Source organism: Dipteris shenzhenensis, chromosome 13 (genome assembly GCF_047967505.1).
Source record: "Dipteris shenzhenensis isolate YYH24624 ecotype China chromosome 13, Dip_SZ_1.0, whole genome shotgun sequence".
NCBI classification, from domain to species: Eukaryota; Viridiplantae; Streptophyta; class Polypodiopsida; order Gleicheniales; family Dipteridaceae; genus Dipteris; species Dipteris shenzhenensis.
In genome coordinates this window covers 53,033,999-53,056,241 of record NC_141608.1, presented here as the reverse complement: position 1 = coordinate 53,056,241, position 22,243 = coordinate 53,033,999, and the positions used below count along the sequence as shown (strand labels likewise).

At 44.5% G+C, this 22,243-nt stretch overlaps 1 protein-coding gene and 1 pseudogene across 7 annotated transcripts in view; both read left to right on the top strand.

Annotated features, from left to right (window-relative positions):
* LOC147895574 (guanylyl cyclase 1) overlaps positions 1 to 22,243 on the top strand; it is a 37,050-nt gene that overhangs the window by 111 nt on the left and 14,696 nt on the right. For 3 of the 7 annotated variants that reach the window (XR_015541957.1, XR_015541956.1, XM_087383383.1), the window contains exons 1-4: positions 5 to 271; positions 386 to 657; positions 796 to 920; positions 1,447 to 1,558. Coding sequence is in view for 5 of the 7 variants with exons in the window: in XM_087383383.1 (XP_087239509.1) it covers positions 439 to 657; positions 796 to 920; positions 1,447 to 1,558 (456 nt within the window). In the remaining 2 variants the exon portion in view is untranslated. Of the gene's footprint in view, positions 1 to 4; positions 289 to 385; positions 658 to 795; positions 921 to 1,446; positions 1,559 to 22,243 lie in introns of those variants that run through there. The other 4 variants (XM_087383385.1, XM_087383386.1, XM_087383387.1 and 1 more) reach the window with 4 other exon arrangements.
* On the top strand, positions 5,086 to 6,687 carry LOC147895575 (uncharacterized; annotated as a pseudogene).

Below are 22,243 nucleotides of genomic sequence, written 5' to 3'. Positions count from 1 at the left end.
TCCACTTTCGTCTTTCCATTTGCTACTTACAGTTACGTCCACTTGTGCGTTGAGCCCTGTAAACTGGATACCGCTTTTGTTTCCTCCTTCCCACTAACTGCCTATGCTTGGTGACAGTAGAAGACGGCTAGAAAGCCAGAGACTTTGGTGACCTAAGTAGGCCGGAACATAAATTTGTGGTTCGTCTGACGGAAAGTCCGTTCGGCGCGGAAAGTTGTTTGTCACAAGTGTACCTTAACTAATCGGCAACTCTTCGAATGACATTCTTCACGTAGTCCTCTAGTTTTCGTATGAGTCAAGGTTCCCTGTTCCATGTTTCTTATAATGCTAAATCAAGGCACTTGTGGGCCTGCAAACATAATTCTCATGTTCTTTTTTCCATTAGGTGGACGATGTGGTTGATACGTTGTGGTGCGACTGCCCAGAATTTCTAAACGGATGTGCTCTCCTAAAAACATAGATATCCAAAGGATGGATGCAGGATTGGCGGAGCGGCCTCAACTTGCCAGGCTATCTCGCATATCATCGGAGAAAAAGTGTTTCACTGAAAATGGTGGTTGGGTGGCGGCTTCATTGCTGAAAAGCCACTCTTGGAATTCTTCTTATTCTCCATTGATGGACTTCAGTGCACCTCTTCCTCGTGTTCAATTTGTTAATGTGAGTTTTTCCTAGCCTGTCTACAGGATGGCAATTTAGGCAAGGAAGCTATAGCTCAGTCTTGTCTTTGAACCACTTTAATTTGCAAGCTTGAAAGCATTTGAGGAGTAAACCCTGCATGCTGTTTGCTTGCTGCAGGTTCCTCATGTTCGTCAATTGTGCAGCTGGGATTGTGGTTTGGCGTGTGTATTGATGGTCTTGAAAACAATGGGTATAGAAGGTTATGACATTAGGTCGTTGGGTCAGCTATGTTGTACTTCAAGGTATGGAATGGTCTCAAGGTTGAAAAATTCACTCTCTCATAATCTGGTGGATCTGAAAAATGGCATCGAGTGAGCCTGAAGGTCGGGCACATTGGATTGACCTTACACATATATAAAGTACACAAAAATAAAGGTTATGAGGTGTGCACTTTTTATTTCGTATGGTACCACAGGCAGAATGACACTCCTCACTGAGTTCTTCTGATAGTTTGTATGGATTGGGCTGAAAGGATGAATTTTTACAAGACGATTAGTTGCACGGGTTGGTTTGTACAGGGGAATAGGGAGATATGATTGTACCTCAAGATTTGGTACAGCAATACAAGTTGCCGAAGACATGGGTTACTTGCTTGTTGATGTATCAGAAAAATGTTGGGATTGTTTTGCGTAGGGGAGAACATGGGTTTAGTAATGGGATGAAACTCAGTAAAATGGTTGAGATAGGCAATACGTTTGGGCTTATATATGTTGTATGTACAGCAGCAGTCAAATATACTGAAGCTTCATTTGCTTGAAATGTACGCAGCATCTGGACAGTTGATTTGGCACATTTGTTGCGACTGTTTGCAGTGGAGGTGGCATTCCTTACAGTGACCATAGGAGCAAATCCGAACTTTGCAGTGGAAACGTTTTACAAGGTGTGAAGGCATTTAATCTGATTCGTTGGACACCAATTGGGATACATTGGTTTTTCGACATTTTAAGCTCATCTTGTAGCATTTGTGTGAGCGAGTTAACTCTGCACAAGCAATGTTTGTACATGCGATCTTCTTTGTTTTCTGCGAGTTTGGATTGAAGGCTACCACAATATGATAGGTGCAGGGAGTAGGTCAACTTACCTAAGGATTGTTCCATACCATCATAATTGCTGTTGTAGAGCATTTGGGTGTTCTCAAGGAAGATATACACACACGCACCTGCATTGGCCCCCTTACATAGCTGGTTTTGTTTGCATGGTTGTATGCATATCTATGCTCCAAAGGCTGCCAAACAGCTTGGGAAAGCTGTCAATGGTTGAGGGAAAGGATTCCCGACTTGCTCTGATACCAATGTTGGGTGTTGGAAGCAATGGAAGCTCAAAAATGGAAGTGCAAAGGAGAAAAACGAGATGCTGTAATAGATTCTTGCAAAACTGAAGTGTGGAGGCTCAAGGGAGAGCCAACATAACAAAACCCTAGGGCTAACTGCCCTAACTGAACTAAGTGTCCTAACTAACCTAGATGGTACATAAACTAACTGTACCAATAGTCCTAACTGACTATAACTAGGCCTACAAGGCTCATACCAAGGTATAAGTGGCATCTATGGATAGCCCATGAGATGGCCTACAACACACGCGCACACACACACACGCATTTTTTGGTGTGCTAATACTTTATATTACTGTGTGGGAATCCTAAAAAAGAGGTGAAACCCACCATGAAGTACAAAAGAGAAAAGTACAAAAGGAACACCTATCTAGTAGAGATAGGGAATGCAGATAACAAAAAACCCCCAAAAACGAAAGGAGGAAAATATGAATTTACACGCCTCCAGGTGGTGACATAAAGACAATATCCTCCTTGTTGTACCAAAAAAGCATTGAGTGAAGTAGCAGTGCCATCAATAAAATGTAATTTTTAAAGACCTTTGTGATTCTTCTTGACATAAGTAGGAAGACGGAACCGTTCAATCATTGGGTCAAAAACCTGTTGCAACATAGGATGCATATCCTCAATTATAAAGGTTGAGGAGAAGCATCTGTAGTATCTTGCACTCTCCAATCCATAGTCTTTTCCACTGTATCATCATCAACTAAATCGGAAGGAGAGAGATCCACCTGTGTGTCCTGTTCTTTCAAATCCATGTTCAAATCCTCATGACCATCAGGAACTATATCCGAGGGAGATATATCCACATGTAACTCAAAAGTCTGCGGTGCAGGCTCCTGAAGATCAGAGATATCAACAATGGAAGATATGGAAGCCATGGAGGAAGAAGGATCATCAAGAGGAGCCATTTGAGACTTCTGCAACTGAGAGTCTGGCATAAGGGTATTTTGGAAAGAAAGAGTCTGGAATGGATTTGACAAAGGAACCGACGAAGACACTGCAACATAAGCTTTCCCTTGAGGGTTCACCCGTCTCCATTCTTTTTTATGCTTGGGCTGTACTAACTTTTCATGCTGGAGAGGAGTAGGAACTTGAGGGAGGGGCAAAGCGCCTTTTACACAGTTCGATTGACTTAAGGATGCAGGGCAATACCGAGGAAAATGACCAACCTGCTTGAATTTGTAACACGCATTCGGGAAGGAAGCAAATTTTAACTGAATGCGAAAAGGATGGGCCAGACCAAAATCAAGATCTAAACATGAAGGTATGGCCTGCTCCATATCCCACAAGACAGATTCGGACGTCCCTACTCAAAACCACAAAATCCTGCTTGGGAAGATGCAACACTTTGCCCAAGAGAGCTGTAATAGAGGAGATATGTGGGAGCAGAAAGACACACACACACACACACTTTTTTTTAATAATGAAATCTTATATTTTTGTGTGGGTAACCTCAAAAGAGGTAAAAACCCACCAATAAGTATAAGGAAAAAATTTACAAGTAAAGCCTGAGAGCAAAAGTCATGAGGCAGCCAAGTAAAAAGTTACATATCAAGCTGGAGGAGGATCAAACACAGCATCCTCCAGCTTCAAATTATTGCTCTGTAAAAACTGATGCAATGATGAAACCACACCATCAATAAAAACAAGTGTTTTTTGTCCTTGTGATTCTTCTTGATATAAGCTGGTACTCGAAATTTTTGAATCATAGGGTCAAAAACCTATTGTAACATGGGATGAAAAGATTCCAGTAAAAAAGGTACCTCTGCATCCCTGACAGAAGAAAACTCTGGCACAGGCATCAAAGGCAGAGAGGCTAAATCAACATCGGTATCTTCCGACGAAAAAGCTGCATCTGATAAAGCAAGACTTAGCATTTGAGCTTCATTCTGAGGATCAACGTGAGTAAGAGCAGGGGCAGCATCTTGAGAGAGAGCATGCATATCATCCTGTAAAATCCCCTTTGCAAGGGGTACATCCATGTCCTGAGTAGAAGGAGACTGATGGTGCTCAACAGGGGTGCAATCGTGAGCTTCTTCAGTAAGAGGAAGATTTGCCTGTGATTTATCTACCTTCCTCCAGTAGTGCTTCGGAGCAGTAGAAGGCTTCTCCAAAGAAGCCATAGCCGAAACCAGAGAAGGGAGAGTAACCTTGACAGCTAAAGGAGCAGGAGGAATGGGCCTGGATGTAGAAGGGCAATCACGTGCAAAATGACCAACATGGCGGCACCGATAACATGCAGTGGGAAAAGATGCAAAATATAGCCTGATGCGCATTGGATGGGCAATTCCCAAATCAAGATTTAGAGTAGATGGCATGGGCTGCATCATATCCCACAATGCAAAGGCGAACATCACGGGAAGCTTGCAAGAACTCCTGTCTCAGAACATGAAGAGGCCTTCCCAAAAAACCTGCAAGAGTTGGAAGATGCTAAAGAAGATTTTTGGCACCTTCTGCAGCCTGCTGGTTTGGGTGACGAGCATCAACGTTGGAGGCTGGGGAGCTCAGCCTGCCTTCAGGTTCGCATTGTGCACACTGCATCATTTGCTTCAGCCTTCTTTTATCTCGTTATATAGTGCTGTTTTTGAAGGCTCCACTCTGCATCTTGCTTTCTCCTTTCCCAAAAAATTGGGGCAATTATGGGCTGATTCCTGAAAGCCCTAAGAAAGTTGGCCCCCTTCTGGGTTTGTTTCATATAAGAGCCTGCTAGTATAACAGTAAATTTAAAGGGGGCAAAGTATGGGCTGAAAGCCCTAATTAATTTGGCCTCCTTAGGGCTGCATAGCACCTTATGTATGAGACTTGTTACTGCTTAATGCTTGAGCCTTGAAGCTTCTATTGCAGCTTGCTTGGCATGTGCATTTCTCAACACAATTAGTCTATAGATTGTAGTTTACTTGCTTGTTCTACTTCTCCCAAAATTTATATTGAATTATGCTCGTGTGCATGCCAACATGACAGGTCGCAGGTCATAGCAGCAGAGAATTACAGCATAGCAACAGAGAATTACAGCATAGCAGCAGAGATTTACCATGCCTAAACCTCCAAATCCACTTTGGGGGATCCATACCACTATGATTAACCCCGCTGTGGCAACGGGGTCAGGAAACAAAGAGTGGAAATGCAATTATTGTGGCGAGCCTTTTGTGAGCTCAGCGACACGTCTTATTCTCCATGTGTCTGGACTTGGTGGTAGGGGAATTGGTGGATGTACTTCTGTTCCTTTTGAGATTGCGCAGAAAGTTATCAGGGATCATCCAAAACTTTGTGGTGGACCTAGTACCATGCCTGCTGCCTTGCAAGATGAGGATTTGTTGGGGCGTGAGTCTCACACTATCAACCTTGATGATGCTATGGATAGTGACTCTAGTGCTATTGGTTCCTCTCATGCAGAGAAGAGGGCCAGGAAAGAGGGCATTGCTTTTGCTACATCCTCACCACCATCCACCACTATGGCTACTTCGAAAAAGCACCAGGGGACTTTATCAGGTGCATTGTCCACACAGTCTTGGCAAAAAGAGCGGCAGCGTTTGGCAGATATTGAAATTGGGAGGACTGTGATTGAATGCAATTTTGCTTTCAATGTCCTACAAACACCACAGTGGAAGAGGATGATCAAGGCAGTGGCAGCTGTGGGAGCTACAGATACATGGACAGGTGTGACATGGTGCGATCAGGACATCTGTGTTGGAGGAGGAGATAGGTAGAATTAACAAAGCTCTTGATCCTATCAAGGAGGGATGGAAGAAATTTGGTTGCAGCATTCTGTCTGATGGTTGGAGTGATGTTAGGAGGAGGGGCATCATTAATATATTGGTATCCTCATGCCTTGGTACCTATTTTTTGAAAGCTGTTGATACAGGTCGAGGAGGTGCTAGCACTACAGGTGAAGTCATTTTTCAGCATATCCGAGCAACTATCATCGAGATAGGGCCTGAGAATGTGGTCCAAGTTGTTACAGACAATGCAAGTAATGGAGAGCTTGTGGAGGCAGAGTTTCCTTCCATTGTATGGACTCCTTGTGCTTCACATTGCCTAGGTCTTCTCATGGAGGACATCGGTCGGCTCCCTTGGATTGCTAGTGTGATGCAGACTGCTAGTACCATTGCAGCCTTCTTTAAGAAGAAGCCCAAGGCCTTGGCCATATTCAGGGAGCATAGCAACTTGGAAATTGTCTGGCCATCGAAGACACGCTTTGCATACATGCACATTGTTTTGGAGCGCCTTCTTGCAGTGCATGCAGCTCTTCGATAGACAGTGGTGTCTCGGATGTGGTTAGAGTGGCTTGACTCTACCAGGGCAGAGAGCATGACAGTACAGAGGATGTGCTTGGATCACTCACTTTGGACTGACATGGAGTCCATAGTGAAAGCTCTCCATCCTTTATTCGCTGTCTTGCGGGTGACTGATATGGAGGGAAGTACTCTTGGCTTGGTCCATCATTTCATGGAGCAGTTGCGTGTTTCGCTGAGTACATGTAACTCCCTCGCACCTGAGAGGTAAGGTTGGTCTATGTCCATTATATTAATAAGTAATGAATCATCACTTATCATAAATCCATTATCAGTGTTTATTATAATTTACAAATTATGTTGATATGTAGATTGGAAGAAATAAGGTCTCTAGTGGATACGAGATGGCAGTTCATGTGTAGGCCCATCCATGGGCTTGCAACACTTTTGCATCCACTGTTTAAGTCAGCTGATTTATTCAATAAGCCAGAGTTATTGGCGGATAGAGATGCCTACATAGGGAGGGTTTTTTCAGAGAATGAGCAATTGGAGCTGGACTTGGAGCTTTCGTAGTATCAGAATAGTGTGGGTGTCTTCTCTAGACCCACGTCTAGAAGGAAAGAGATTTGTGTGAAGCCAATTGAGTGGTGGGAGACATATGGCTACTCCACTCCTCGAGTGCGGAAGTTGGCTCTCCGGATTTTATCTCAGGTGAGAGCTGAGACATATATCTTTGAAGTTTGGCATTTGCTATTCTTGGTTAGGTAAACTGTAAATGTAGATGATGATTGATCTTGATTCTCACTCCTTTAATCTCGATTTGTAAATGCCAATCGGGATTTGGAACCAAATGGCAAAAGGAATGTGCAGCAGGAGCATGCGAGAGGAACTGGAGCTCCTACTCTTTGATCCATACGAAAATAAGGAACAAGTTAAGCACAAGGCAACTCGAGCGCTTAGTATACTGCCGTGCAAACTTGAGGCTTATAAGAAAGCTTAAAAACTTGGCAGGTCCAATGCAGGTAACATTGGTAGCTTGAGTCTATTGTAACATGTTCACAGTTCTATCATCTATGATTTCGATTCTAAATATATCTAGGAAATTGAAATCATAACAATGAACATTGAACATAATAACATATGCTTCTAAATGTTGTTGCAGGTGGATCCTACAAGCATTGACATAACCAAGTTGCCTACTTATGCTAGAGTTGAAGCTGATGAGGAGGAGATATATGCACAGCTACATAGAGAGCTAGAGACCATAGATAGACGAGTCACTCGTTCACGTTGTAGATCAGCATCATCAGCCATTGCTATTCCAGCACAGAGGGACACATCAGAGGGCAGGGGCAGAGGTAGAGGCAGAGTCAGAGGCAGGAGTGGTGGAAGAGGAGCACGAGGTCGTGGTCGTGCCATCCGACGTGGCCATGGGAGAGCCGTGGCTATGGCCAGTACCTCGTCAGATACACCTATGCGGTCTGCCTTGGACGAGGAGGAGGGGGAGGATGAGGAGGAGGAGGAGGAGGATGAGGTGCCTGAGGAGCCACAGTATGATAGTGAGGGTAAGACTATCACTGATGGTGACTTTGGATCCAGCAGTGGCAGTGACCTAGCAGATTCAGACTAGGATGAGTCTTGAGAGACTTGACTCTTGAGATTCAAAAGTTTTCCATTCAGTTATATGCATGAGGATTCAGATTTCATTCAAGTTTCATGTGGCATTGGCCGAGTTATTTATGACATATGTTTAAACTTTATTGATCTATGATGATTGACTATCAGTCTATCATCTATGTAGCCCTCCGGCCTCTAGGCTCTTTTTAAGTTGTAATTTGGAATTTTGAATGTCAAATTGTTGGTTTGCACTTTAAACCTTAAAGTTGTGAGTCATGACTTGCAAGCCCATGAGTCTCGAGTCTTAACTTTTAACTTTTAAGTCTCGAGTCTTGGCATTTAACTTTTAAGTCTTAATTGACAAGTGAGCATTGAGAAGTCTTCACTCTCAACTACATTGTACTTCTAAAATGTTAAAACTTAAAACTAGCAGCTAGTCATGCAGCATGCTACCAAGTTGTACTTATACATACTTCTATTTTTAAATTTAATATTTATTTAATATTATTATAACTGGAAAACGTGTCTTACGTGTCTTATCTTTAAGACACTTTAGACACTCGTGTCTAAAGCATGTCTAACGTGTCGTGTCTTAACGTGCCTTACAACTATGATCCTAGGGCATCACATAAGCGAAGAAACCAGCCCCAGGAACACCAGCACGATTGACTAGCCGCTCCACCACATCAGTCAAAGAAACGTGGGCATAATAAAATCCTTTGTCCAGAAAGACAAAGGAGGAAATTCAATCCGGACCCATTGCAGCTTCAGCCCAACGACGAAGTTGAGCGGCAGAAAGAACCCTGCCCATAAAGTAGAGACAGACTCCAAACTGCTGAGCGTGTCGGACCTGAAACTAGAAGGGCAGAATCCAAAGAACAAACAAATGGGGAAACTGATGAAGGGACCTCTGTGACAGAGGCTGAGCATAATTGAACGCAGAAGATCCAGTTGCAGGGAAGAAGAAGGGCCATCTGCGAGATCAAGCTTTGCCGATTTGAAAGAGGATGAAGAAGGCAAAGCACCGTGCTTTCGTTGAATGAAGACTCGAGCAGGAGGAATAGAGGAAGCAGAAAAAACAAAAGATGTTTGGGGATCCTGTACGGGCTGTACGGGCGGGGAAACCTGTACAGATTTTGTAGGTACGGGCGTTTGCACCACGTCTGCCTGGACAGAGGGTTGTACGAAGGGCTGAACCGAAGGCTGTGTAGATAATTGCAGGGGTCGGGGGGGTATTCTGTACAGCTGAGAGGAGCTGTACGGATGGCGATGAAGGCTGCAAGGTGGAAGATGGGGGCTGTACAGGCAAAACGAGGGAGGGAACAGAGGGGGATGGAGGGTTGACCAGGGCTGCAGGGGCTTCAAAGCTCTCCATTGGACTCTCTCACACCACACACACACACACATACACACACACACACTTTTTTTTCTTAGTGAAATCTTTATATTTCTGTGTGGGAAACCTCAAAAGAGGTAAAAACCCACCAATAAGTACAAGAAAAAAGTTTTACAATTAAAACCTTAGAGCAAAAGTCATGAGTTAGCCAAGTAAAAGTGACATATTAAGCTGGAGGAGGATCAAACACAGCATCCTCCAGCTTCAAGTTGTTGCTTTGTAAAAACTTTTGTAGTGATGAAACCACACCATCAATAAAAACAAGCTGTTTTCTGCCCTTATGATTCTTCTTGATACAGGCTGGTATGCGAAACTTTTGAATCAGAGGGTCAAAAACCTGTTGTAACATGGGATGAAAAGATTCCAGTAAAAAGGGTACTTCTGCATCCCTGACAGAAGAAAACTCTGGCACAGGCAGCAAAGGCTGAGAAGCTGAATCAACATCCGTATCTTCCGATGAAGAGGCTGCAGCTGATAAAACAGGGATTAACATTTGAGCTTCATTCGGAGGATCAATCTGAGTGAGAGCAGAAGCAGCATCCTGAGAGAGAGCCTGTAAATCATCCTGTAAAATGCCCTCTGCAAGAGGTACCTCCATATCCCGAGTAGAAAGAAACTGATGGTGCTCAACAAGGGTGCAATCTTGAGCTTCTTCAGCAAGAGGGAGATTTGCCTGTGATTTATCAACCTTCCTCTAGTAGTGCTTCAGTGCAGTAGAGGGCTTTACCAAAGAAGCCTTAGTAGAAACCAGAGGAGAAGGGAGAGTAACCTTGACAGTTGAAGGAGCAGGAGGACTGGGTCTGGATGTAGAAGGGCAAGCACGGGCAAAATGGCCAACCTGTTGGCACCGATAACATGCAGTGGGAAAAGATGCAAAGTGGAGTCTGATGCGAAGCAGATGGGCAAATCCCAAATCAAGATCCAAAGTAGATGGTACAGGCTGCATCATGTCCCACAAAATGCAAAAATGAACATCATGGGAGGCTTGCAAGAACTCCTGTCTCGGAACATGAAGAGGCCTTCCCAGAAAAGCTGTAAGAGTTGGAAGATGCTGAAAGAGAGGCATAGGCAGCGCTTTGAGAGTAATCCAAACTGGACAATGAGTCAGAAGGGTTGCAGAAGGATCGAAAAGTGGATCCTAGGGCATAACATAGGCGAAGAAACCAGCCCCGGGAACACCAGCATGACTGACAAGGCGCTCTACCACCTCAGTCGAAGAGCAGTGGGCATAATATAATCCTTTGCCCAGAAAGACAAAGGAAGAAATACAATCCGGACCCACTGCAACATAATATAATCCTTTGCCCAGAAAGACAAAGGAAGAAATACAATCCGGACCCACTGCAACATCAGCCCAAAGACGAATCTGAGCCGAAGATAAAACCCTGCCCATGAAGTAGAGGCAGACGCCAAATTGCTGAGCCTGTCGAAGACCAGAGACCAAAAGGGCAGAATCCAAGGAACAAACAAGTGGAGAATTCGATGAAGGAACTTCTGCGACTGAGGTAGAGCACAATTGGCGAAGAAGATCCAGCTGGAGGGAAGAAGAAGGGCCATCGGAAATATCCAGCTTTGCTAATTTGATCAAAGGCGAGGCAGACAAACCACCATGCTTCCGCCGAAGAAAGACACGAGTGGGAGAGGCAGAGGTAGAAGACAAAAGAGGAGGAAAGGGGCTGCACAATTGGCCGTACAGGCTGTACGGTTGACCGTACAGCATGTACGGATGGCCGTACAGTGGGTACGGAAGGCCGTACGGGGGGCTGCAAGGGGTACAGAGGCTGTACAGGAAATTGTTTAGGGGTCTGTACGGTCGACCGTACATCTTGTACGGATGGCCATACAACAGGTATGGAAGTCCGTACTTGAGGTTGCAAAGGGTACGGAGATTGGACAGGAAACTGTACGGGGGTCTGGACGGGGGGTAGCGGGCTGCACAGAAACGGTATGGAAGAGTGTACAGCTGACGGCAGCTATACGGAAGGCAGAAAAGATGACGAAGCTGGCTGTACGGACAGGAGCGGGGAGGGAGACGAGGCTAGTGAGGTAGAGGAGGAGGGCTCCATCGCTCGTTTCCACTCTACCACACACACACACACACACACACACCACACACACACACACACATTTTTAAATAGTGAAAGTTTTGATTGATTATATTACAAGAATAGTCACCTCAAAAAAGAGGCGTTAGAAAAAGCATCAACTGAAGATGTCAGTATAAGCCAAATATACATCCTGATCTATCTGGCGAGTCTGCAAGCAATCAAAGAAAGATTGTTGCAGAGAACGCTTAAAGAAACCAAACAAAGAAAAATTGGGATCACTAAAGACTTTACAGTTGGAGTCTGTCCATAAAGTTCAAAGTGCCCGATAGCAAGCCCAAACAAAGAGAAGATGAAACTCTGGTCGCTGTGGATGAAAACCAAAGAGCTAGAAAAATTTCCCAAAGAGAAAAGTTCGGAATCTCGCTCGTAGCCTCTATCGAAGAGAATCCAGAAACTGCCGAGAAGACAGGCAATGCCAGAATAAATGAGGCACAGTCTCCTGAGAAATCAGACAGCGATGACAAAGCAGGAGCAATGTGCCTACGGGCCAGCAACTGTCCAGATGGAAAAATTCCCAGAAGCACTCGTCATAAAAAAAGCTGTTGCCGAAGTGGAACCTTGTATGCTCAAAGTTCCCGCAGTCTTTTCCTCTACCACTTAGCTGGCCGATTCAGTCGCCAAACAGAATTACCCCTTTCTAAAACCCAAGGTTAATGCAAAAGGATTTTGTATAATGTAGGCATAGTAATCTAAGATAGCCTTAAAGGATGAGAGGAGGACCCAAGGGAAGTCAATGTCCAATCCTCTAATGGATCCTGGATTTCCAAAGGGGGAATTGGGACCAAAGGTGAAAGCATACAAGTGATTTGCTGCCACAAAGTACGATAATGAGAACCCAAACCATACTGTGTGGCTGCCAGAGAAAAGGGAAGCATAGAGCCATCATCATGAATAACATCAACAACAATATTGATCCCTTTAAACGAAATAAAGTAAGGACGGCGAGGTTCTTGTAAAGCAAGCGGATACACACACACACACACACACACACACACACAAATATTAAGCATTCTTCAAGGAGAGGAGATGTTGCAAAATTAGAAAAGTTCATTGTACGACAAAAGACGCTCGAAAGAAGGGAGGGAAGTCACCAAAAACCCTATGGTTCCGATCCTTCCATAGAGTCCATAGTGCCCAATAGTGTACCAAGCCAAGCACTAGTGAAGTGATATGAGGTCGTTCTTGCAAGAAGAGAAGAAGTCACGAGTGTGAGGGCAATGCCAAAAAAGATGAGACATTGATTCTCGAGAAGATAGACATAGGTGATAAATATCCCGAGCAATATGCCAAGTCCGAAAGGCACAACCCCTAGCAAAACTCGCCAAAAGAAAAGCTGCTGACAAAGAGGGATTTTGGAATCCTAAATTTGTCACGACCTTTTTCTCCACCACCGAGGAGGACGATTCATAGACCAAATCCGGTTTGCATGAACCCAAGGTGGAGGGAGTAGAACCCTGGACAAGGTTGCAACTGTGATATCTGTCAACAACAACGATTGACAAGCCGGATCATCGGATTGAATGACCCAATCTTTCAGACGGTCTATAATCTGAAGACGTGGTATTGTTGGATATTATATAACATATGAGATAATATGTGCCATAAGGGTCTATAATGCTATCCCAACCCAAACTGTTCGATTGTAGCTGGGAAGGTTAAGACCATGCCATTTGCATCTAATACATCATCCACAAGGCATATGCCTTTCAAACATATAAAATAAGAACGATGAGACTATTGTAAGACCAAAGGAATTGCAAAGGCCTCGGACCAATGTAGGCACTCAGCCCTCAAAGAGTTTCCAAGCAAGGCATCCTGCCATTCCATTTGAGATGAGAAAGTATATGCTTTCAATATGAAAGAATGCAAGGGATAAAAGAACCACCAAAAGCATCTGTGGTCATAGTAGTCAAGGAGTTTCAAGAATCAAAACGGGTTTTGGGTTTCGGAAACATTCTAGGGCCATCTCGAAACGTCTGTGAAAACGTTTAGTGCATAATAGGGTATTTTATTTTTATATTTTTTCCCAATAAAATTATGAACTAACATAAAATAATTGAATTATAAAAATAAATTAATTAATATTAAAAAGTAATTACTTAAGTAATTAATATTATGTCTTCCCAACCTCTTTCCCTTATCCCTCGACCCCTCCCTCTCCCCCCTTCCCCTTATGCCCTGGCTGCCGCGGCTGTCGAGGAGGGCCCCCCCCCCCCTTCCCCTTACTCCTCGGTGGCCGCGGCCGTGGCTGCCAGGGGTAAGGAGAGGGGGGTTATGGGGAGGAGGAGATGTCGATCAGGAGGGGAGGAGGAGACGATTAGGAGGGAAGGAGGAGACGCCGATTAGGAGGGGAGGAGGAGAGACGTCGATTAGGAGGAGAAGAGTGTTAGAAATGACCCAACAGAGGGTACACACAGTGGAAGACTTATAGTAATGTCTAGGAGCTCACACAGTGTGGTGTGGGTGTGGAATCACAAACTTCTTAACTTAATGTGCATAATATAGATGTGCAGACTCATCAATAGACAATGAACCAGCTAGATAGAGAAACCACCAAAATATATATTTCCGTCCAAAACTATGGACACAATACAAAATAGATAGATCCAGAGTCCCACCAATGGTGTGGTCCTCTGATCTAACCACAAGGTCCTTCTCCAATCTGCTGGCTATCTCTAGACTCGAGCCCGCGTGCTCCACCTCGAGCGTCTGTAGACTTTCCGTCCAGTGTGTTCTTCTCCACCTTACTGCCTGTGAATCAGCCTAGGTGGGCAGCCCCTGCCAAGCTTTGTCTGCAGCACACAGGTCCCTGTTCCACTGCTCCAACCTGCTTGTGAATGGCTGCTCCAGAAGGTATGATGATCTCAGCACCTTGCTGCCCTAGAAGACAGCCAAGGTCCAGCCTCTCCCTAGAGCTAAGTCTGCAGCACCTGTTGCACTCTCTCACCTCCTGTAGATAGGCCCAGAGAGTAGGCTTCCTGCTGCTCCTTTCTGCCCTGGAACTGCTGGCTATGCTAGATATTAAATGAGGCCAAGAGCCTCTCCTTATATAGGCCCTAAGGCCTGCTGAGAAAACCGACCAGCCAGCCTAATACTGGCCGACCAGTCTGCTGCTGGTCCAGCCCTTTAAGGGCTCACAAAACTAGGCCTTTATGGCCCACACTTTTAGGGCTTTTGGCCCTCCAATCTAGGCAAGGGCCCAGCCCCTAGGTCAGCCCTATATAAGGCCTGGTTGGCTGCCTCAAAGCAGCCCAACCAGCCTCTCTCCTGGCCGACCCATGTGCTGGTCTGTCTGGCCGACCAGTCTGCTGCTGGTCCAGCCCTTTAAGGGCTCACAAAACTAGGCCTTTATGGCCCACACTATTAGGGCTTTTGGCCCTCCAATCTAGGCAAGGGCCCAGCCCCTAGGTCAGCCCTATATAAGGCCTGGTTGGCTGCCTCAAAGCAGCCCAACCAGCCTCTCTCCTGGCCGACCCATGTGCTGGTCTGTCCCGCCTCTGCTGCGCCACTCTGATCTGCCCACTTGCAGGCCCGCTCCATCACTTGGATGCCCCGCCATCTGCACTATAGTTCGCGCCATCTGTTGCAGCCTTCTTCTCTTGTGAGGTGCTGCCCATGTGGCAGCCCCCTCTCTCTATCTTCTCTGGGCATCTTCTGCCCTAGGTCTCCCTCCCCCACGCTCCCTCATTTGGGGGCTTACAGATGGGGAGGTGACCTTTCCAACAAAGAGGAGAGAGGTCGATTAGGTGGGGAGGAGGAGAGGCGTGGGGTGAGGGAGGAGGTAATCGGGTAAAGAGAGGATAGGGTTAAGAAGCTGGGTTCTACAACATCACTAATTTGTAGAGGGAGTTAGGGAGTTACAAAAGAGAAATTTGAAGAGAGTCGGAAGCTTACCAAAAGAGAATCCAAATGAGAGAGAAGTGAAAGAAAGTTAGAATTGAAATGAGAGGGATTCTAATTTATAAAGAGATTGGGAGAAAATTTCCCCGGGAGATTCAAATTTGAACTTACAAAATAGAAGTGCGGGACGATTTAAATTTAAAGTGCAAACAAAAGTGCGGGAGGATTTGAATTTAAAGTACAAACAAAAAAAGTTGACATTCTCCTAAACATTCCTTCACGCTAAGACATTCTTCCATCCAATTTCGCTTCATCCCTTCCTCACTGAACGACACACGACATTCTCTTTCCCAAGAGCTCTCTTTCCGACAATAGTACAAGGGGTAGTCCAAGCGGATGCAAGTACATCAAAACTATGGCATGAGAGGTTTGGGCATGTGGGCTATGGAACCCTTGGAGAGATGTAGAAAGCTGGATTGGGGATGGATTTCCACATATGGTAGACAAGTTAGATGTTTGCCAAGCTTGCATGGAGGCCAAGCAGCTTGGGGAGGCATTCCCAAAGGAGCGTGCATAGTGAGTCTAGGTTTCACTTGAGTTGGTGCAGTGACTATACGGCGACCACAGCCCGTATGTTGGGCTGTGGCGGCTAGAAGCGAAGGGAGGCAGTCACGGGATCAGTGCGCCTCTACCCTGGTGTCCTTGATGTAGGATCGATAAACGAGAGCAAGTACAAGGTACAAGAGTCGAAGGATATCAGCTGTCACGTCAAAACTAGAGTATTATGAAAAGAAAGTACATAGTACTTGTAGCTAGACCCTAGGACTAAGTGCCCTAGGTGTCACATAGGACTGTGGCATAAAAGGCACAAAATAAACTAAGTGCCTATAACTATGCCTACAGGGCACATACCAGGGCCCATAGGGCATCACTAGAACTGGGTGAAGATGGCCTACAAACCCCCCTCCATGGTATGGGCTGAAGTATTCTGGAAACGTCTCAGAATACCTGGTATTTTTTGGTCATGGTGGCACATGTTCATCCCAAAAAGATATAGCCACCTATGAATGTACAAGGTATGTCAGATCACGTAACAAAGGGAACCAAGTGTAAAGCATGTCGGAAGACTTCGAACTTGGGACGAGGAAGTGCCTTTGTAAACAGATCTGCTATGTTGTCCTCTGTGGGAAGATAGGACAACTCTATGTCTCGTGTTGACAACCGCTTTCGAACATAATGATAGTGAACTTCAATGTGCTTGGTACGCGCATGAAACACTGGGTTACGCGCAATGGCCAAAGCACTCTGGCTGTCAGTGTAGACCATAGTGGAGGATGTCTGGCGAATACCAAGATCTATAAGTAACTGTCGAAGCCAGACACACTCTACTGTAGCGGTGAAGGCTGCCCTATTACAACCGAACTGGAGGGGAATAAAACAACTATGGCTTCACGTCAACGACGGAATTAAACTGTCCACAGCTCTCCCTCACTCCCTCTCTCTAATCATACATTAGGGCCTAGGACAAATTTGTCGGGCTGGACCCCCCCGAAGGTCTTTATTACTTTCAGAAAAACTGTTACAAAAGTTCAGCATGAAGCTGTCTCGTAAGTCTCTCATACCAATACGTGAAAAGAATTCTTTCTTTTACAAGAGCTTCAAGCCCCATTCAAATTGGCAACATGCCACTTGTCTAAAATCTAGACTAAATCCTATTACAAGCCTCTAAGGGCCATTCTGGAGTCTTCAAAGCTCTCGGTCACACGAACCGCCTCCTAGGTGCTTGTCAGGCTCCCATTTCGCTTAGGAAAAAAAAATAATCTTTCCTAGTACCTGCAACAATTAATTAAAGCGCACCACCATGGTACCCATTAATTGTTAGCGCTTTGCATGCAAATAATACACTGTGGACTAATCCTAGTCACGGTGGGCGTCCCCACTGAACACATGTGCACATCTAAACAAATATATATATATATATAAATAAATATATATATATTTTCTCTGGTTGACCGGAGTCAACACTCTTGATTATAATTAAAGAGCTTCGACCCAAGGTCAAGGCGCCTTAATTATAGCCAAGTCTCTCCAACCGAGGTTGGCACATCTTGGTTAACCGGGGTTAACCCCTCTTGGCGCATGCCAAGTCTTGTTGACCGAAGTCAACATTCTCTGGCCGCAGTCAGGTTTTCTTGACTGGAGTCAAGTATCTTTGACCGTAGTCAATCCTTTGACCATTAAAATGACTCTTTGACCGTAATTAACACATATAAAACTCTTTAATTATGATCAAATAAATGGTCAACTGTACTTTGACTTAGGATATTTACATTATGGTGACATCCCCTCGGCTTCTATTCAGTTGACCTCAACTGAAAAGCTTCCTTGTAAACACCCAAAAGCTGTGGATGATCGGATAACATGTCTTCGTCCATCCACTTGGCATCTAATGCGGTATAATTCTTGAATTTTACAAGATACCTGTAAAATTCCTTACCCTGAGGGCCTTTACGTACAGTATGGTACACAATTTGCTCTGGCTGAAGGACTTCCTCCAGCTCATCCACTTCTGGTGGATCTTCTGATACTGGTTCTGTAGGCTCTGGTCCTTGAAATTTCTTTAGAAGACTCACATGGAATGCATTGTGAATCCTCCAATGCTTTGGCAATGCTAATCTGTATGCAACCTCATTTATTCTCTCTGTAACCCTGAAAGGGCCATAATATCTGGGAGATAACTTTGCATACACTTTCTGTTTGCCTTTAAACTTGCGGAGCCTAGCTTTTTCAAACCTCAAAAGTATCCAGTCCCCTTCCTTGAGATCTAGCTGTCTCCTATGTTTATCTGCAGCCCTTTTATGTTTCTCTTGAGACCTTTCAATTGCTGTCCGGACTTGGCTGAAAGCTGTCTGGAGGTCTCTTACAAACTGATCAGCTGCAAATATTTCATCTTTAGTCCTCAATATAGGTGGCAAAATCACCTTCCCATATATGACTTCAAAAGGGGCTTTCCTTGTAGAGCTATGTACTGTATTATTGTAAGCAAACTCTACTAAGGGTAGGTACTTTTCCCAGTCTGAACTCTGGTCACCCACGTAGCATTTCAGCATATCCAAAATGGTAGAATTTGCTACTTCACTTTGACCATCTGTCTGGGGATGAAAAGAAGAAGAAAAATTCAGATTCGTCCCCATGTTATCAAATAAAGCTCTCCAGAATAGACTGGTCATTCTGGGATCTCGATCACTAACAATGGACTTAGGCATACCATGATGTTTAAAGATCTGTGCCATGAACAGCTTAGCCATATGATCTGCCTTTATGGTTTTGCGAACCGGAATGAAATGAGCTTGCTTGCTGAATCTATCAATGATAGTCCAAATCCCATCATTCCCTGACTTTGATCTCGGCAAATCAAAAATAAAGTCCATTGTAATATTTTCCCATGGTGCCTGAGGCACGGGAAGAGGCATAAGTAGACCAGGTGCCTTCTGTCTATCATACTTCATTTTCTGACACGTAAGGCATTCAGTAACAAACTGATGTATATCTTTCCGCATTCCTGGCCAAAAGAAATACCTCTCTAGTGCTAGAGTTGTTGCTGTAATTCCTCTGTGTCCAGCATAGGGAGGTGCATGGCATTCCCCCAAAATCTTTTTCCTCATCTCCTGGGTGATGCATAGGCAATCATCTTTCATTAAATACCCATCTTTCAGGGAATAGTGACTGGTAGATTGTCCTTCTTGCATCTGCTGTAAAATTTCACCAAAATCAGAATCATGAGCATATTGTTCCCTCATGCCTTCCAGGTCCTGATGATATGCAATAGTTACATTATTGACCTGGGGTCTTCGGGACAAGGCATCTGCCACTCTGTTCCGAATGCCTGGGGTATGGACAATCTGAAAATGATACATTGACAGCATGTTTGCCCATTTCATATGCTTCTCTGAAAGCTTGGTCTGAGTCAAAAAGTATTTCAGACTTTGGTGATCTGTTTTGACAGTAAAATCTGCACCCAAAAGATAATGTTTCCATGTATGGATGGCATGAATTACAGCCAATAACTCTTTCTCATAGATTCCTAAATATCTTTCCGCATCCCGAAGTCGTCTGCTTTCATAGGCTACTACATGACCATTCTGATGCAATGCAGCCCCAACACATTCTCCACAAGCATCGCAATCCACATCAAAAGACTGATACAGATCCGGAACTACCAGGATAGGCTCTGTAGTCAACTTTTCCTTGAGTGTATTGAATGCTTTCTTCTGTGATAATCCCCATGTGAAGGCTGCATTTTTCTTAGTGAGGTCATGTAATGGAGCTGCGATATCAGCAAAATGTCTGATAAACCTTCTGTAGTAAGAACACAAGCCTAAGAAGCTTCGAACTTCATGCACAGTTTTGAGCTCTGGCCATTCCTGAATGGCACGGATCTTCGCTGGATCCATTTGTATCCCATTCTTGGATATTATATGCCCCAGATAGTGGATTTCTTCCAAGAAGAACTCACTTTTCTTGCTGTTTGCATAGAGCTGATGATTTCTCAGCTCTTGAAACACTATAGCAAGATGTTCTCTGTGGTCTTCCTCTGTCTTAGAAAAAACTAAGATATCGTCAAAGAAAGTACCCGTAAAATGCCTGTACTTCCGGAAGATGCGATCCATCATTCTATTGAATGTGGCTGGAGCATTTGTCAACCCAAAAGGCATCACTAAGTATTCATACAACCCGAATGTAGTGCGGAATGCTGTCTTGTGCACATCCTGAGGCTGTATCCTCACTTGGTGGTAGCCACTCTTTAAGTCTATCCTGCTGAAAACTGAAGCTCCATTTAATTGATCCAAGACATCATCAATACGCGGAATAGGGAATCTATTCTTGATGGTCATTTTGTTCAGTGCGCGATAATCCACACACATTCGGAATGAACCATCTTTCTTCTGTACTAACAGTACAGGGGAACAGAAAGGAGACGAGCTGGGCTGAATCAAGCCTTTGGACAGCAAGTCCTGTACCTGAGCCATAATCTCCTCTCTCTGAGTCGCACTGACTCTATAAGGGGGTCTGTTTGGTGGCTCACTACCAGGCATTAATTCTATCTGATGATCTTCTGGTCTCTCTGGGGGTAATTCCCCTGGCAAAACATCAGAAAAGCAATCTTTAAAGTTTACCAAAAACTGAAACTTATCTTTGTCTGCATCATTCATTTCAGCATACATATCAGTCTCTTTTTCTTTTACAAAAACCATGTACGCAGAAATTGCAGACTTTATTGCTTTACCACATGAAACATCAGATACAATGGGGATAGTGTCCCCTTTATTCCTGGCAATTACACGCTGATTTTTCCCCCTATGCACAAATTCCAGCACTCTTTCAGGAAGAGTCAACTTCACTGCCTTGCGGTGAAACCAAGGCATCCCCAAAACTACATCATAATGTTTCAGTGGAGAAATGAAGAAGTCTTCCTGATCCACATAACTCTGAACATGTAGACGGAGCTTCCCTATCAAGGGAGTAACTGGCACAGGATTCCCACAAAACATTTGATCGGCATCCAAAGCCCTGCCTAGCTCTTCCGTCTTTATTCCCAGCCTCAGGGCTAGATCCTCTGATATGAAATTATCAGTAGCCCCTGGATCAAATAAAATTAGCGCTTGCTGGTCTCTAACTTTGCCCCATGATAGCAGCAATTCTCGTTCTTCTGGGTTCAAAGCATGACCCAGTATATCAGGAATTCCCCCCGCCATTGGCTTTTGCGGTCCTCGTGGCTTCTCTGCCTCTTTTCCCTTCGATGTTGAAGGCTTTTCTGGGCACTGGGCAGCCACATGCCCCTCTTTACCGCACCTGAAGCATTTCCCATCTCTACGGAATTCCGCTATCTGTTCAGGGGTAAATAGAGATTTGCCCTTATAGGTCTTTGAGAACTGAGTACCCCTCGGCTTCTGGGATTGAAACCCTTTCTTTTCAGCCTTAGGGGACTCTTTCTTTTCTGATTTTTGAAAATCAGTTTTCTTTTTATCAGCACGTCCTGCATGCAAGGATGGCACTGTAGATGGATCTTGTAGCGGCACAAGACTCGCTACTGAGGCTGAATGCATAAGATCTTGAATATTCTTTGCCCCCAAAGCATTCACTACTGCTTGAATTCTTGGAGTGAGACCTGCTCTGTACTTCCTCATCTGGGTACCTTTGGAGATCTTTTTGAACGGTGCAACCTGCAAATAAGCATTCCATCAAAAATCACTCTGAAACCTGAAGTGGCAATTGCTGAAATCGAAATCAAGTTGACTTCAATTCCAAGCACAAAGAGAACATTTGTCAAAGTGACAGGATGACTTGAAATGGATGTGAGCTGCACATCTCCAATTCCTTTTATAGCATAGGAGGCATTATTAGCACATGTGACAGTTTCCCCACGAGGTGCATTAGCTAAGGAATGAAACAACTGTCTGCAAGATGTGACGTGCTTGGAAACACCACTATTAAAATACCAAGACTGAGCATCATTAGCAGTAAAGAGTGCATCAACTTTGGAGGGATCAAATGAGCAATGGACAGTCCATGCCCAATCATCCTGAAGAGCATGTGCATGTGAAGCATCTGCTGGCTCGTGGGATTCAATTGCATGTGAGGCATTAACTGTCAATCTTGCTTTCTTTTTCTCCGAAGCAATGCACTTCCTGCATTCTGAAATGTCATGTCCAGGCTTGCGACAATAGTTGCATCTTTTCTTCTTTGACTTATTTGCTGTATTTTTAGATGCATTGGAGGAATTGCCACTGTTAGGCGCAGATTTAGGCTTGCCCATAGGCTTGGAAGCCTTGTCTCTTCCTGTCTGCTGTGAAGCAAATGCATGATCAGGAATAATAGCTTGTCTATTAGCTCGACTTTGCTCTTCTTGCAAAAGCAATGTGACTAGCTGATCAAAAGAGTAGTGGTCTGGATTACCCATGGCCACTAATCGAAGGGTTGTAGCAAACCCTTGATATGTATCCGGCAATCCATTCAATGTGGTACTGACAAGCTGAGA